Raw genomic sequence first — 16,046 nt, forward strand, 5'->3', positions numbered from 1 at the left:
CTTTTTTTTTTGGATCTGGAATTGATGTCTAAGAACAAAACACAGCTACAACGAGGGAAATCGAAGTTTTGAGTCCATGGAAAATCTGGAACAATGGACAGCTTTGGACGCAATTTCCAGTTCCTGGAGGCTACTTTGAACGCGGCATTAAGAAATAGGGGGTTGGCATCTAAAATCATATAATTTTTGTCGGTTTGTCTTTTTCCTGGGATCAATAGAGAAAAAAACAAAAAACAGCCTTTGACATTCTCACTCAGTTTTGCTCAGATTTCTGATTCAGTGAGGCGGAACTCTATCTATTTACCATTTTGGTTCATGAATGACTGGGGTTACTGTAGATGACGACATGGCTCACGGAAGCAATAAAGCATCCCACCTTGTTATAACCTGTCTCGACAAATTGTTTTCCTCCGTCATACCACCCAGACTCTCTGTCAACCACGTCATCAGGGGTACGGTAGCTGTTTTTTGGATTTTTTGCCTGGAGAAGAGATGAAAGTGTCCGACCAATGTCACTGAGATGGCTCGAAGTACCGTACTTCGCCATCAAATGGGGAGAGAGGATTAGTAAAGTCCATCCGAAAATGTCGGAAAATGAAAACAGCAACCCTTTGATGGGCCGTCACCGTGTTTGTTTTATGCAGATGTCGACAAAAGTTGGTCTGGTGGTAGAAACAGAACCACACTCTTCTATAATTTGGTTTCCTTTCTTTTCTGACATCTCGAGTTGAGAAAAAATATCCTAGCTGTATATTTTTTCCACATTCGTCTAAGCATTATTCTCTAATAAGCTATGAGTTGATGACGTCATTCGGATCATGGTAGTTTTTAGATTTGTCGTCTGGAGCAGAAAAAAAGAAGTCTTAGAAATATTCACAGTACTTTATTTGGTCTTGAGTCGACGACGTCATCAGGGGTACGGCAGTAGTTTTCAAAGATTTTTTAACTACAGTGCGTCCAATAATTATAGGACCCCTTTAGATTTCGAGGGTTCTGAAAAAAACTAAAAGTGATATAAAAATTCTGTAAACGCCATTCGATTTAGAATACAAAATAACCACCAGGTACAAATTTTCATGTTCCTACCTCTTTTCACACCCCCGTACCAACAAAAAAACCCTCCAGCAGGCGTCCAATAATTATAGGACCCCATAGAAAAATGAAAAATCTCAGCTATTTTAGGGTTAAAAAATTGAATTTTTTTTGTTGGAAACTGTTGAAATAGCCTTGGAACAGTCTATTTTGACGTTTTACGCAAAAATTGATCCCTCTATTCCAGTTTTAGAAAAAATTATTTTCAGACATTTTCGCCATTGTAAAAAAAGATAGGGACATGTCTGCATGTTTTCAAAGGATCAGCTGAAAGAACTCTTATCTTATTTCAATGTATTTTTTCGCTCGGATTTCTCTGTTCCTCCGTTTTTTTCTTGCCTCATGGAAAGCTGGGCATACTGTAGATGATGCAATAGCCCTCTGATGCCATAAAACAGAATCTCACTAGGTTAACACATGTTTCGAAGTACCATAGCTCGATAGACTGTGTAGGTGACGTTATCCGGGTTACGGTAGTTTTTTAGATTTGTCTTCTGGAGCAAGAATGAAGGTGTCTTAGCAATATCTTTTAGGACCGCCTCATAGTAAATTCTAGTACAGTTCTACAGTAGCATTTGAGTCGAAAACGTCAGCAGGGGTACGGTAGTTGTTTTCTAGATTTCTTCTCTTCATTCGTATTCTTTTTAGATTTTTGTCGTTCCCAGCCCATTTTTATTGAAAGGCACTGTCGGCGTCACAATATCAGACGTAGGGATTGAATATTCAAACTCGCGATTTTTTGATTTGATATTTGCAAAGAATCGAAGATTTTCGTACCGAGTTGCTTTTATTCAGTCCATAACTTCGTACAAACAAGAAAGTCAAAAATCGATACTCTGAAATGTTGACATTTTTTTTCTGAAAAAAACTTTTTTGAGCTACCTTGAGAGAAATTTCCTTGTTTTTGAGTATTGAAAAATTCTGCAAACTTTGAAATTCTAAAAAATCTGAATTCTCGGAGTTTTGGAATTTCCAGTTTTCATATTTTTCTTGCCTCATGGAAAGCTGGGTATACTGTAGATGATGCAATAGCCCTCTGATGTCATAAAACAGAATCTCACTAGGTTGACACGTCTTTCGAAACATCATACTTCGATAAACTGTGTGGATGACGTCATCCCGGTTACGGTAGTGTTTTGGATTTCTCATCTAGAGCATAAGCAAAGGTGCCTCAGCAATTTCTTTCAGGGCAGATCGCCGCAGAGTAGAGTTTTTCAGTAGGATTTGAGTCGACATTGTCATTTGGGGTTCGGTAGTTGTTTTCTAGATTTCTTCCCTGGAGAAGAGAAGAAGATGTCCCAGCAGAATCTCCATCACCAGATGGCTCGAAGTACCGTACTTTGCCATCAAATGAGCGGGAAGATTAGTTTGTTCTATCCAAAACTTCTAAAAAACGGATAAGGTTGCCGATGGACTGACAAGGTGCGAATTATGATAAATTATCTAAAAAGTTAGTTTTGTCGAAAAGTGTTATACCTCTCTTTTCCCGCTACAGTATCCAGCCACTTTTGCCTTTTTATGATCATTGGGACTTTTTTATTATTGTTTTCCCATTACAGTACCCAGACATGTCTGTTTTATGATCTGGGGAAACGGTTATAAAAGATAGTATTTTTCGTTTTTTTTGCCCTCCTAGTTCAATACAGTATCCTGACATTTTTGTCTTTCTATGACCAGTGCAAAAATTAGAAGAACCGCGGCTTCTTGTTTGAAAGGTGATTTTTTCCCACCTTATAATTTGAATACAGTGCCCTGACATTTGTGTTTCTTTGTGCATATCAGAAACCGCCGTGTGTTGCGTGATGGAAATCACGACATTTTTTTTCGTATTTTTCTAGTTTTCCGCCGTTTTCAGCTCTGTTGTATTGAGATGAAATGCCAGAATTTGAGGGATACACCTATGGAAAATTCTAATATTTCCCTTTCCGAGTTTCTCCTTTCTCTTGGCTTCAAAATTGCGTTTTCCTTGATTTGAAAATGGCAAAAACTTGGAGATCTGAATACTTAGTTGTTTTTAATCAGTCAATAATTTTCAAAACACATTTTTTTTAAAACATAATTTTTTTTAACTCGAAAAATCACATAAATTTCGACCTTATTTTTTGTGCGCTTTTCATCCCATGTGCAGCAACCATTTTAAAGTTTTGGAATTTCTTCAATTTAATCTATAATAGTTTGCAGCTCGCTTCTCGAAGATCAACCAGCCGTTCATTTTTGTTGAAGGTCAAGCAATTCGAAGGTTAGTTTTCAGTTTTTTTTTCGGGTCAGCTTAGTGTTGAAAAACTGATGTGGATGTGACTTATCATCTCTTTAGACTCATCTAGAGCTGGGTTACTGTAGTTGATGCAATAGCCCTCTGAATGAATCAGAACCTCACTATGTTAACACCTGTTTCTAAGTACCATCCTTTGATAGACTGTGCGGATGACGTCATCTGGGTTACGGTAGTTTCTTAGATTTGTAATCTGGAGCAGGAAGGAAAGCGTCTTAGCATTATATTTGTCTGCAGATAGTCTCATAATGTGGTATTTCAATAGAATTCAAGTCGACAACGTCAGTAAAGGTACATTAGTTGTTTTTTAGATTTCTTCCCTAGTGAAGAGAGGAAGGTGTCCCAGAAAAATCTCCATCACCATATGGCTCGAAGTACCGTACTTGGCCATAAAATGAGTGAGGGGGGGGGGGGGGGAGGGGATTAGTTTGGTTCATCCAAAACTTCTAAAGAATGGATAAGATTGCCGATTGTATGACGGGGTGCTAATTGTGATCAGTTGTCTAAAAAATAAGTGTCGTCGTAAAAGTGTTCTCCTCAGTATTTGTTTGTCTTACCTTGTTTGATGATGACTATTGATAGTCATTTGACGAATGGGATCCTTTGTTTCCTATTTTCTCACCTTTTTCACGGTTTGCAAGGTCCATAAAACCCTGCCCTCAAATTGTTAAATTCTAGGGTTAAAAATTCCATGATTCTAAAATCCTGAGTTCTTACTATCTTGAGATCCTGAGGTTCTGAGAATCTGCGTTTCAATATTCTGAAATTATTTTTTTTCGAAATTCTGAAATCATTAGGAGTCACCAGGAAACTCGGAATTACTTCTAGAATTTCAGATTTCATTAGAGTTTTTTAAATTTCCAATTTTTCTAAAAATTTCAAACTTTCCGAATATCCACCTCAGTCATATTGCCATCTCTCATTTTTTACTTATCTCGTCATAGAAAATTTTGAACTTCCTTACAGTAGCCAGATTTTTTTGTTCATTTTTGGCCAAAGGGAAAATTTGGAAATAGCGTATATTTCCCCTCAAAAATTTGTAGTTCTCTTCTTCCCCCTATCAACTACAATATTCTTGCGCTTTTGTTAAATTTGAATATGCGTCCTCTCTCTCTCTCTCTCTCTCTCTCTCTCTCTCTCTCTCTCTCTCTCTCTCTCTCTCTCTCTTTTTTCTTTCCTCCCACTACAGCAGTTTTAAAAGTTTTAAATTTCTGAGATTCTGAGATTCTGAGATTCTGAGATTCTGAGATTCTGAGATTCTGAGATTCTGAGATTCTGAGATTCGACGAATCATTTCAAAGTCACCATTTTTTGCATGAATTTATTCCAACGGCCTGACCCAACCCGGCCCGGAATTTGACAAGTGTGGTTGTATTAAATCGAAAAGCGGGTATTCAAATTCGCCTTATTTGAGGTCAACTGAGTTCTATCCAAATTTCGGAAATTAGGAAAGTCTCGTTTTCGAAAACACGGGAATTTATTTTTTGGCAGTTTGATTTTTGTGTGTTCTTCCGTTCTAAATTTTTGATGTTCAACTATTAAGAAATATCAGAAAATCTCGCAGATCCGAATCATGGAAATCTAGAAATTCCAATTTGCGGATTACGTCACCAGTGAAATTTTTCAGAATACTCAGCTGAAGAAGAGAGAAACATCTTCGTGACAAACATGTCCCAAAATCAGTTCGCCGTCAGTGAATTGTTAGCTGCTGAGGCAGATCAACAAGCTGTTGAAGAAGCCCAGGCACAGATCGTCGATCAGAATAAGCAAAAGGCTGAAATGATCGCTTTGCTGCTTGCCGATTGTTTAAGTATGGTGCAAAAATTTCCAGAGTTTTACGCCGAGGTTGCTGAAGCCCTGGCACTTTATACAGGCGGAAAAATCCAAATGGCCGATGCTCTAGCTATGATGGCACCATCATCACAAGAAGAGCCTACAGCTGGAGGAGAGCCAGAAGCTCAAGAAGAAGAAACATCGGCTCGAGTTCTTGTCGCTTCCGGTGACTCCAGGGTAAATTCATTTCGAGAATTATAAATCTATTTTTTAAATCAATGATTGTAGAAACGTAAAGCGGATGGAACTGCAAATGAGGGAGTCATCAAACGGCCTAAAAAAGTCACAGGAAGCTTGGTGGAGGAGATTGAGGTGGGCCATTGTTCAGATTATTTAGATTTCATTATTTCGAGGAAATGCTGAGTTCAAATTTATCAGTAGCATTTAAACTTGTATCCTTGGAAAAAGGAACAATTACTAAGGAATAACAAGAAACACGTTTAATTAATAAGCGAAAATTTGTTTTTCATAGTTTTCGATCACCTCACAGAATATGTTTTACAGGCTGATAGAGAAAATGCCGGATTCTTCAGCTCAATGATGACGAGAGCCAAAAAATTCCTACGTAGCTTTCTCTAGACAACCCCCCCCCCCCCCTCACCTATATCTCTCCCCCCCCCCCTCTCTCTCTCTCTGCCTGCCAAAACGGTTGTCGATTTTCCTTCTTGAAATTGTCTCTAATACCTCTCCCTTCTCCGCGCCATATCTTTAATTGAAAATTGTGTGATTTAGGAGAATAATGTTTCTTCTCCATTTGTTGTTTTATAATCAGTTTGTTGTTTTCTAAATCCAATGAAACTCAGCAGTTTTTTGAATAAGACCTTTTTCTTTTTTTCCTAACTACAGTTGATACTGTGAATTTATATCTCATCCTAAAACTTTTTTAGGTACAGGGAGAAGCTGATTGGAACTGTCTGGAGAGGGAGGAGCTGGAAAAACATGGAATGAAACTATTGAGATAAGTTTTATTTTAAAGAATTTTTTTGAATATCTACTTTAAAGTCGTCACTTACCATTTTTTTCAGATATCGACAAAGTTTTTCAATCCGATGTGATAACACACTGAAAATGCTGATGGCCAAGAGAGCAACGAAAAGTCGAAGTCTTCTATATGACAATACTCTTCAATGCTGTAAGACAATCGGGAAATTTGCTGGTAGGATGCTTTGAGACAGCTTCGAGACCAATTTTGGGACTGAGACCACAAGGATGATTTGCGGTGAAAATGCTTCGAAATGTTTGCGGTGAGTTGGTTACCAATTTTTTTACAGAGTCAAATAATTTTTTTTTCAGAAATCGATGTACTAATTCACGCTGACCCAATAAAGTGATGGTAATGCTGTTGGTCGGTTGAGACTCTTGGAATCCACAATCAAACTCTACTGGAGCTGATATTGCGCAAGAGTACTACTGTTCATCCCCAAGATGATTTGAGGAGCGACAAAGTGATGTTTCGATAATGTATTTCAATATTCTGCTCGTCATGAGTGATCAATTGATGAATAACCTTTCGATGGTGAGTTCAAATTTAGTTTCTTTCAGAATCAAAAAGTTATTTCTTCAGATATGGACGTGATCCTTCAATAAGACCTTTCCAGAAAACTGCAGATGAGAAATCTAATAAGTGAAAACTTCTAAAGGGGTTCGGAGGAGTTTACTGACAGAGAAACGGTTTTGGGATAACTGGAAACAAAGTTCACAGGACGTTTCCATGAAATTTGCAAGAAGATGAGATGACATTTGCAAACTTGGTTCATGTCTGGATGCTTCATATTGCAAAAAAAGTGGGTCTGGAATATGATCAATTGAGGAATAGAATAGGCTCATTTGATACTTTCGGCCAGGACATCACCAGGACACGACTGAGGGCTCAAGATATCACTCGAGAGATCAGCAAAAATTCAAATTCAAGTTCAAGCTGCAATTTTTGGCACAAGTAAAAATCCAATATGCGGAAGGGCGATAAAAAGAAAGATGAGTTTGATTTAAATTAGTTTCAGTCAGCAATGCAAGCTTTCAGGGACTTTAATCCCTACTCATATCAACTGACAAGATGAAATATGTATCTCTCAAAAACCTCATTGGCGTCCTATCTATTAGAACAGACTTTCGTCCAGAAAATAGCCAACGAGAGAGTCGAGAAAAAGAATAATGTTTATTTCCACGTTTTCGAGCGACAACGAGTACTGTTTTTATACGCTTTTCGGATTTGTTGGCTCTACATATTTGTTTATTTTTCAGATCAATCTACAAAGTTTTCAGAAAAAAAAACTGAATTTTGAATTCTACGTTTCGCTTATATTTTTTGGAACGCTGAGTTTTGACATATTCAACACCAAAATGGATTTTTTTTTTCAATTTTTTATTTTCTCTTTCTTAGTTTCTCTTTTCTTTCAATTTGCGTTTTGTCTAGCGCATTTAGTGGAAAACCTGAAATTTCGCGCCTACTCTCACATGGAATGACTCCCAAGTGTTACCCTCGAAAAAAAATCAAAACCTATATGATGGAATAGAGCGTAAAAATTATCCAAGAATCCAAATGGAATAGTTGGTAAAAAACATTTTTTTTGAGTTATGGTCCAAAAAGTACCAAAAAATGGCTGTTTTTTTTCAAAAAATCATAACTTTGCCAGTTTAAGCGTGTCTGTCAAAAACTAAGAACAGTAAATAGATTATAAATTGAGCTTTCAAAAAAAAAATTTTTTTGATTTTTTTCTTATTGATTGGAATATTGATTTTTTGAAAAAATCAAAAAAATTTTAGATATCTCAGAAATCCTACGTTAGCTTTCTTTTTCATTATAACCATTGAATTCAGCACATTTGATTTACAATAGAAACATATTAATACCCCGGGGGAAATCATGCTCACACAAGTTATAACAAAAAATGTCGATTTTTGGCACTTGGCTTCTTTGAATTCGTTGTCCTCGGCGGCCGGTATGGTGAGGGGCATACTTGTTTTCGTGATTTTTACTTGCATATCGTTTGCTTAGAGTGTTTGAAATAGAATCCTGCGACATACAAAGTCAATTTTTCAAATGCCGTACCATTTCTTAAAATCGTCATCTTGAAAAAAAACAAAACTTTGACATGTGACAGGGCACATCTATAGTTAAACTTGATAGAAACGGCTAGACTATTTTTTTAACATAATCAGAAGAACATAATCTTATCAACGGCTTGAACAGAATTTTGCTTTAGGCCCTAGAATCAAAAATAGTTACGATTTTCCGAGCCTGACCCCTATTTTTGGTGAAGTGTGACATGTGACAGGGCACATCTATAGATAAACTTGATGGAAATGGCCAGACTCTTGTTTTAAATTAGGCCTTAAAAATAAACATATTCAGTGATGATGGGACACCTTGTGTTTTTGATCATAACTTGAGAACGAAAAAAAAATTTAAAAAACTGGTAACGCCATTCGATTAAAAATGAAACAATAACATAGTACAAGTGGAATCAACTTGGACCCTGTGATGAAGGTAATTTAAATGAACGATTTCCGAAAGATATCCTTCCAGCTTCGGACAGCCGAAATCGACCTTTTTTCATTTCACCTTTTTTCACGATACGAAACAAACCAATAACATTTGTCTAATAGTATTTTTTAATTTTAAATGGCGTTACCAGTTTTCTGATATTTTTTTCGTTCTCAAGTTATGATCAAAAACAAAAGGTGTCCCATCATCAGTGAATATTTTCATTTTTTGGGCCTAATTTAAAATTCTGTTTAAGCCGTTGATAAGATTTTGTCATTTTAATCATGTTTAAACAAGAGTCTGGCTATTTCCATCAAGATTAACTATAGATGTGCCCTGTCACATGTCAAAATTTTGCTTTTTTCAAGATGACGATTTTAAGAAATGGTACGGCATTTGAAAAATTGACTTTGTATGTCGCAGGATTCTATTTCAAACACTCTAAGCAAACAATATGCAAATAAAAATCACAAAAACAAGTATGCCCCTCACCATACCGGCCGCCGAGGACAACGAATTCAAAGAAGCCAAGTGCCAAAAATTGATATTTTTTGCCATAACTTGTGTGAGCATGATTTCCTCCGGGGTATTAATATGTTTCTATAGTAAATCAAATGTGCTGAATTCAATGGTCATAACGAAAAAAAAAGTTAACCTAGGATTTTTGAGATATTGAAAATTTTTTTAAAAATTATATTCTAAAATGTTCAATTAATTGTCTATTTACTGTTTTTCAAATTTCAACAAACGGACAAAATCTGACAAAGTTATGATTTTTGGAAAATTTAGGCATTTTTTGGTACTTTTTGGACCATAACTCCCAAAAAAATTTTTTTACCAACTATTCCGTTTGGAATCTAAACTAACTTTTTACGCTCTATCCAACCATATAGGTCTCGATTTTTTTCGAGGGTAACACTTGGGAGTCATTCCATGTCAGCCAATTCATATTTCCCTAATGTTCATAGTTTTAAACCGATCAAAACAAATTTTCGCATATTATACACATTTTTTTTCGAAAACTCTAGAAAATTTTCCCCCAAGTTTCTTTAAAATTTTCTTTAATTTGCTTTCCAACCTCAAAGCCTAAATTTCTCACTTCAACTTGCCCTATATACATTTCAAAAAAGGCGGTTTCCGTTTTTCTTGCTTTCTACTTTTTTTTCTCCCTTTGTTTATCCTTTTCATTTTTCCCGATTTTGGAACTCTTCTTTTCGTTTATCTTTCGCTAAACTTGCCCTTCCGATTTCATTCTCAATTTCCATTTTTTTCAGTTCTCGAACTTCATTTCCTGTGTCGTCCACACCGACTGTACTGTTCTTGGATTCAAGCTCTTGTGTCTCCAACTTCACGAGACATCAGGTTCCGGCTTCAGATTCATAGGTAAGTTAGTGGAAACGCATCATGTTTTAGCTCCATATTTTTGGATGAATTCGAGGTTGATTGTTTATACTTCATGTTATTGCAGAATCTTCAATTTCGATTGTCTTCGAGACTTCTCTTCGTTCGACCGGCTCCCAGGATTTGCAGATCGCTGTGCTGAAAGGTAGTGAAAACTCTACATTCTTTAGGTTCAAATACTGCTATTCGATGTTTCTATTTTTGTTCAGAGCTTCAAAAATAGAAAGCCCAGAAAAAATAGGGGCCCGAAAATAGTAGGAGATTCGGCTCAATCAAGTGAAGACAATGTGTAATTTTTGATTTTCTGTATCTTTCTCTGGTTTTCAAAGCTAGACCTTTCCAAATCTAGACCAACAAACATTTTCTACCCTGCATCTTCCCGAGCTTTACAAATCTACCGCTTCGGAACCTCTCGTTCGCTCAACTTTACATTGTTTCAGATCTCCGATCTTCAAGACTCGCTGCACTCTTCAAGACAGTGTATTGTTCTTGAAATTTTGGATTCGAGAGAGGTAAGGGGCTCAAAAACTTTCCATGTCATTTCTATGTTGTCAAAAATTCCTTCTTCCCAGTTTTAAAACTGTATTATGTTTATCTTTGAAGTCATTTTCTCAAATTTCTTCGCATTTTCATATTCTAATTGTAATAATTTCAGTGATCGAATTCGTCGTCGCTGATTTCTGTTGTTGTAGATTCTTCGAGCAATCTTCGAGGAATCGTCTTCTTGAAAGTCGCAGGTAAGGTTGAAACATTTCACTTTTCACTTTTTCTTGTTTCCGCAAAGAGAGTATTACACGGCACATTTTATATTCTTGCAGAAGCGCTCTTCGTGTTCTTCTATCCATTGTCCAGCTCGTCGTCGTTGCTTCGTTTGGATTCGAAGTAAGAATTTTTTTAGTCTCCATGTAGTCAAAAAATTGATTTTTTGCATTTGTGGGTCACACTTTTCTTCAATCTTACCGTAAAACCTGGAAAGACCTTCTACAGTAGTCCACATAATCATTGTTCCACCCTGAAGTTTGACTGGAACACCTATTTAGGGCAAGTTTCATGAAAAGGTGTCAACATGAAAGTTGTAGCCCTTCTTGAGAAATGGTACCTCGAAAAATTCGGGTCGACTGCGTGACCCAGAAAAATTTTCTGACAGAAACTCCGAAAAACACGTTTTTTCCCATCCACAAAATCATTGTTCCACTCTCAAAATCACGCTTTTTGGGAAAATTAGGTAGAGAAAATCCTGTTGATAAATTGCAAAATTTTGGAAAGAAGATCAGCTGTGTAGAATTTTTTGCTTAAAAAGATGGGAAACATTCCCTCCCGCGTCTCTGTAGCGTGCGGTGACCCCTTCTATTCCTCTGATATCGATTTTTTTTTTGGCCGCTATGGTTGTAACTATTATTAAACATAAACCTCGAAATAAGAGAAAAGCTCTCTCGGCCTTTAAAGATGAAAATGGCGGTAAGAAATCCAAATTGTCTGAATATTCCAGTAAGGAAGCTGTGGATGATATAATTGAATCTGTGGATGATATGTCTAACCCATTATATATCTGCTGTCAAATGATTTCAAATCGAAAGAAGAATTCACTGTGAATGATATTGCAATGATGTTTAAGTCGCTGGCTGAAACGATTCTCAAGCTTCAATCTCAAAACACAATGTTGAAAAACCAAAACTGTATTCTAAATGCCAATTTGTCGAATCTTACGGAAAAAGTTGATGGCTTGGAGGAGAATCTCAAATTGTTATCATCTCAACCTAAAGAATCACCAAAACCTCCTACTAAATTAATTAAAACTTTTGCTTTAGCTGTCGCCTCAACCATCTCTGCTCCAGAATCCCAAATCACTTTCATGCGAGCTGCCTCATTGGCTAACTCTGAAGATGCACGGAAATCGAATGTGATCATCAAAAATATCGACCTTTCGGAAGAAGCTATTGAGAAAGCTGAATTCGCCTCCAAAATTGCCAAGGACTGCGGTACTTCGACGCCATCGGTTTTTCGCATACCTCATCCGGCCAAAGGGCCGCCCATTGTGCGCCCGGCATTCAAGTCCAAGGAGGAAGCAAGAACTGTCCTCACCAAATTCAACTCAATCAAAGCTTCAATACAGGGGTGCTTGAATGCGTCTCCCCGCCCAGACCTCTCCAAACCAGAACTCGAGAAATATCGACAATCCTGGAAAACGGTGATCCAAAAGAACAACGAGGCAGGTCAAACCATTTATACGGTTCGCAATCTGGAAGTCGTCAAAGTTGTCTACAGAGAAAATCAGGAGCCGTGGCCATGGGCCAAAAAACACTCGATCCCAGAAAATTTCTAAAAATTGGTTACACCAATAGCTGCTCAATTAAGAACAAAGTCTTCCAACTCGATCTATGGTCTTCTAATTCCAACATCGATATTCTCTGTTTAGTGGAAACTAAAATTGATTCAAACTATCCTGACTCCCTGCTATCTCTTGATGAAAAATATGCTGTAATCCGGAAAGATCGAAACAGACATGGCGGAGATCTAGCCATACTAATCAAGAAGCCTATCAATTATACGGTAGTATCACTTCCGACACATCTTGAATCCGTTGAAATTCTATCTGTGGATATCAAAATACATGGCAAAACTACAAGATTAATTGTAAGCTACAATCCTAATCACCACTACTGTTTTAAGGACCTTCGAGAATCACTTAACATACTCTTGTCAACTGAAAATCCATCTATTATCACTGGAGATTTCAATTGTGCCCATGTTGATTGGAATTCATATACAGCATCTGATTCTCAATGCCAGTCACTGTTGGACTTTTCGCTTTATAATGGCCTGACGCAATTTGTACAAAATCCAACAAGACTCGAACCACCAAATATATTGGATCTGGTGTTCACTAATTCCATGGACATTATTCGTGATGTCATTGTTGGTGAGAAATTCAGTGACCATTGCAGGATTGAGATTGATACCTTTATATTGCTTAATTCTATTTCACCCCTCAAATCAACGAAAAATTTCAAAAAATGAGATTTTAGATCGATGAATTATATTCTATCAAATATCGACTGGGATTTACGATTTTCAACATGTCAATTGATGAAATGTTTGATGATTTGAGAGGAATTATTCTGGAGCTTATTGAATCTTTTGTACCAACAGAAACTCATCGAGTTCATAATATAATTTATTCCAAAGAAACCAAACAATTACTAAAGAAGAAATTATTGATTTGGAAGAAAGCAGGTAACTCGGACGAGTATAAACATGTTTCAGCACTATTCAAAAGGTCACTCGTAAAATCTGAAGAAGAAAGAATCTATAAACGTCTGAATTCTGGATCAAAAAATTTTTTCGGATTTATGAAATCGAAATTTAAAGGGAACAGTGATATACCGGCAATTCGATATAAATCTAATGATAATGTTATCATGAGTGATGAAGGAAAAGCCGAAATATTTGGAGATTGCTTCAGTGAATTTATCAACATTGACAAAGATATCCTTCCTGCTACAGGTAATCTAATTTCTAAGTTCAGCTCAGATGTCATATTCACGCCGGAGAATATCGAGTTATTACTATATAAACTGAAAGGCCGAAATAATACTTCTCCGGATAGTATCCCGTCAATATTTTTGAAAAGAGCGTGTACTCCTCTTGCGATTCCACTATGCATTATATTCACAGAAAGTTATCGAGTTGGAAGAATACCAAAATCTTGGAAGGAGGCGATTGTTATGCCGCTTCATAAGAAAGGCTCCCGCTCCGATCCTTTAAATTATAGACCAATCTCTTTAACAATATATGCAAGATTATGGAGAAGTTGATACGAAAACATCTAGTCCAATACTTATCCGAAAATAATCTATTATCAGAAAAACAATTCGGGTTCCTTAATCAGAGAAGTACAATTTCCCAACTGATCGCCTACCAGAACAAGCTTGTTTTCAATTCTTTAAATGGGTTAGATACCCATAGCGTCTATATTGATTTCCAGAGGGCCTTCGATACAGTGCCGATAAACAAATTGATTCATAAGTTGGAAAGCTTTGGGATATCTCCCAAACTAAGAAATTGGCTCCATTCATCTGTCACGGACAGAAAATTTCAAGTCAAAATCAATGATATACTATCGAAGGAGAGGCGCGTATTGTCCGGAGTCCCGCAGGGATCTGTTCTTGGGCCTACCCTCTTCTTGTTATATATTAATTGTATTGGGGACAAATTTCAAAGTGACTATCTACTGTTTGCAGATGACTTGAAAATTTATGATACGAATGATAGATTGATTGATGCAGATTTAATTGAATTGGAGAATTGGTGCTCGAAGTGGAAAATGAAAGCGGCTCCTAAAAAGTGCGAATACATCAAATTCAATGCAACAAGAAAATATACCAACTCCAATGTTATGAATCCCAAATTAAATCAAGCTTTGATTCCCCCTGTGGAAAATGTCCGTGATCTTGGAATCTACTTTTCCAGTAACCTGAGTTTCCATTATCATTATTCGTTGATTATTCGGAAATCACATCAGAGGATCAACATGTTCTTTTCCATTCTAAAAAACGCATCGTGGAGTGTTTTTATAAAATGCTATACAATTTACATACGCCCTTTACTCGAATATGGAACGATAGTCACTTCTCCAATCCTAAAGGATCATATTATAAAATTGGAATCGGTGCAAAAGTCATTTGTTTTCAGAATTTTCAAAAAATTCAGGATGGCATACACTTCATACTTTGAAGCACTGGAAGAATGTCGGCTAAGTTCCTTGGAGTAACGCAGGCTCTATAATGATTTGGTCTACACGTATAAAATTATTGTTTCCAAAGAAATTATCATGGAGGTTCCAATTTTCGAAATATTTAATCATGCTGGATCATTGCGACGTCACAAATACTATCTCAAATCACTTATCAAAAACTCAACAAAAATATCTTCTCGATTTCTCTCTAATATAGTAATCAGATGTTGGAACTCTTTACCCGTCAAAGTGTGTCCGGTAAAGCCCTCGTCAGCGGCTTTCAAAAATCGACTATTATCCTGTGATCTAAAACATTTTCTTGTCTTGAATTCAACTAATTACTAACTCGGTTTATCCTTCATCCCCCAATTACTACAAATGTATGTCCCTGTTATATCTCCTAGTTTCATAGACATTTCAAGTGTTAGTGGTTTTCTCCCCTTCGTTGAAATAAAAATAAATAAATAAAATAAATAAACAAAGAAAAAACTGAAAATTAGTTATCTCTGAGTCCTCAATGCATCTGGATAGACTGGAAGTTGGAGTGTCTATCGAAAGATACCGGTTATCAGTAATTTGTTGACTAACTTGTCTCGAACGATAAATTTCTCGGTTTTTTGAGTTCATCCATAATCTGATAGTGTTTGTTAGTTTTGTAAAAAACTCCCATTCATTTTCTATCAGGTTTATGTTGTGTGTACCCCTCAAATAGATGGGAAACCCTCAAAATTGTGTTACTCTGAAATTGAAAATTCTGTAACGGGATTATTCAGCTAGGTAATATACAGGTAAAAAACGAGGTATTTTAGCTGTATCGCTTATTCAGTAAACAAGTTAACAACCCCCTGCTAGAGGTTTTTTACGTGGTGTATTCCTGCGTCTCTTGAAAACACGCCGCGTGCTTGTTTACTGAATGAGCGATACAGTTAAATACCTTAATTTTACCGATATTTTACTGAGCTAATAAGTTTTAGATAAAAAATAAACCGAAAATTCAACACTTTTATAGAAAACTGTTGGAAAACTCTTTTTTTGCTAAAAAACAGGCCCCATTTTGGTGCAATTGATGGAATTTCATTGATTTTGAACGAAAATCCACCAATTTGGAAATGCCAATTTTCTGGAAAAATAGCGAATATCTATAATAGGCCGATTCTTTCCTAAAATCTTTTTACCCACACATAACGTGAACACCCGTCACTTGCACTTTGAGCTCAATTATCTCAATT

General features: G+C 36.5%; 3 protein-coding genes across 3 annotated transcripts; all 3 read left to right on the plus strand.

Moving 5' to 3' along the window:
• Positions 1-5,032: 5,032 nt before the first annotated feature.
• Positions 5,033-6,159, plus strand: CBG27592 (the record flags this gene model as incomplete). The annotated part of the gene is made up of 3 exons (XM_045239317.1): positions 5,033-5,374; positions 5,426-5,509; positions 6,085-6,159. 3 exons carry the CDS (start codon positions 5,033-5,035, stop codon positions 6,157-6,159), a joined length of 501 nt encoding a protein of 166 aa, XP_045099951.1.
• Positions 6,160-6,656: 497 nt separating this feature from the next.
• Positions 6,657-10,991, plus strand: CBG17224 (the record flags this gene model as incomplete). Its single annotated transcript, XM_045239318.1, has 5 exons — positions 6,657-6,713; positions 9,956-10,064; positions 10,150-10,227; positions 10,738-10,819; positions 10,901-10,991. The coding sequence occupies 5 exons, from the start codon at positions 6,657-6,659 to the stop codon at positions 10,989-10,991; spliced, it is 417 nt and encodes a 138-aa protein (XP_045096126.1).
• Positions 10,992-13,112: 2,121 nt separating this feature from the next.
• On the plus strand, positions 13,113-13,190 carry CBG27593 (the record flags this gene model as incomplete). Its single annotated transcript, XM_045239319.1, has 1 exon — positions 13,113-13,190. One exon carries the CDS (start codon positions 13,113-13,115, stop codon positions 13,188-13,190), a length of 78 nt encoding a protein of 25 aa, XP_045099952.1.
• Positions 13,191-16,046: the final 2,856 nt, after the last annotated feature.

Source organism: Caenorhabditis briggsae (genome assembly GCF_000004555.2).
Source record: "Caenorhabditis briggsae complete genome, chrX, whole genome shotgun sequence".
Lineage (NCBI taxonomy): Eukaryota > Metazoa > Nematoda > Chromadorea > Rhabditida > Rhabditidae > Caenorhabditis > Caenorhabditis briggsae.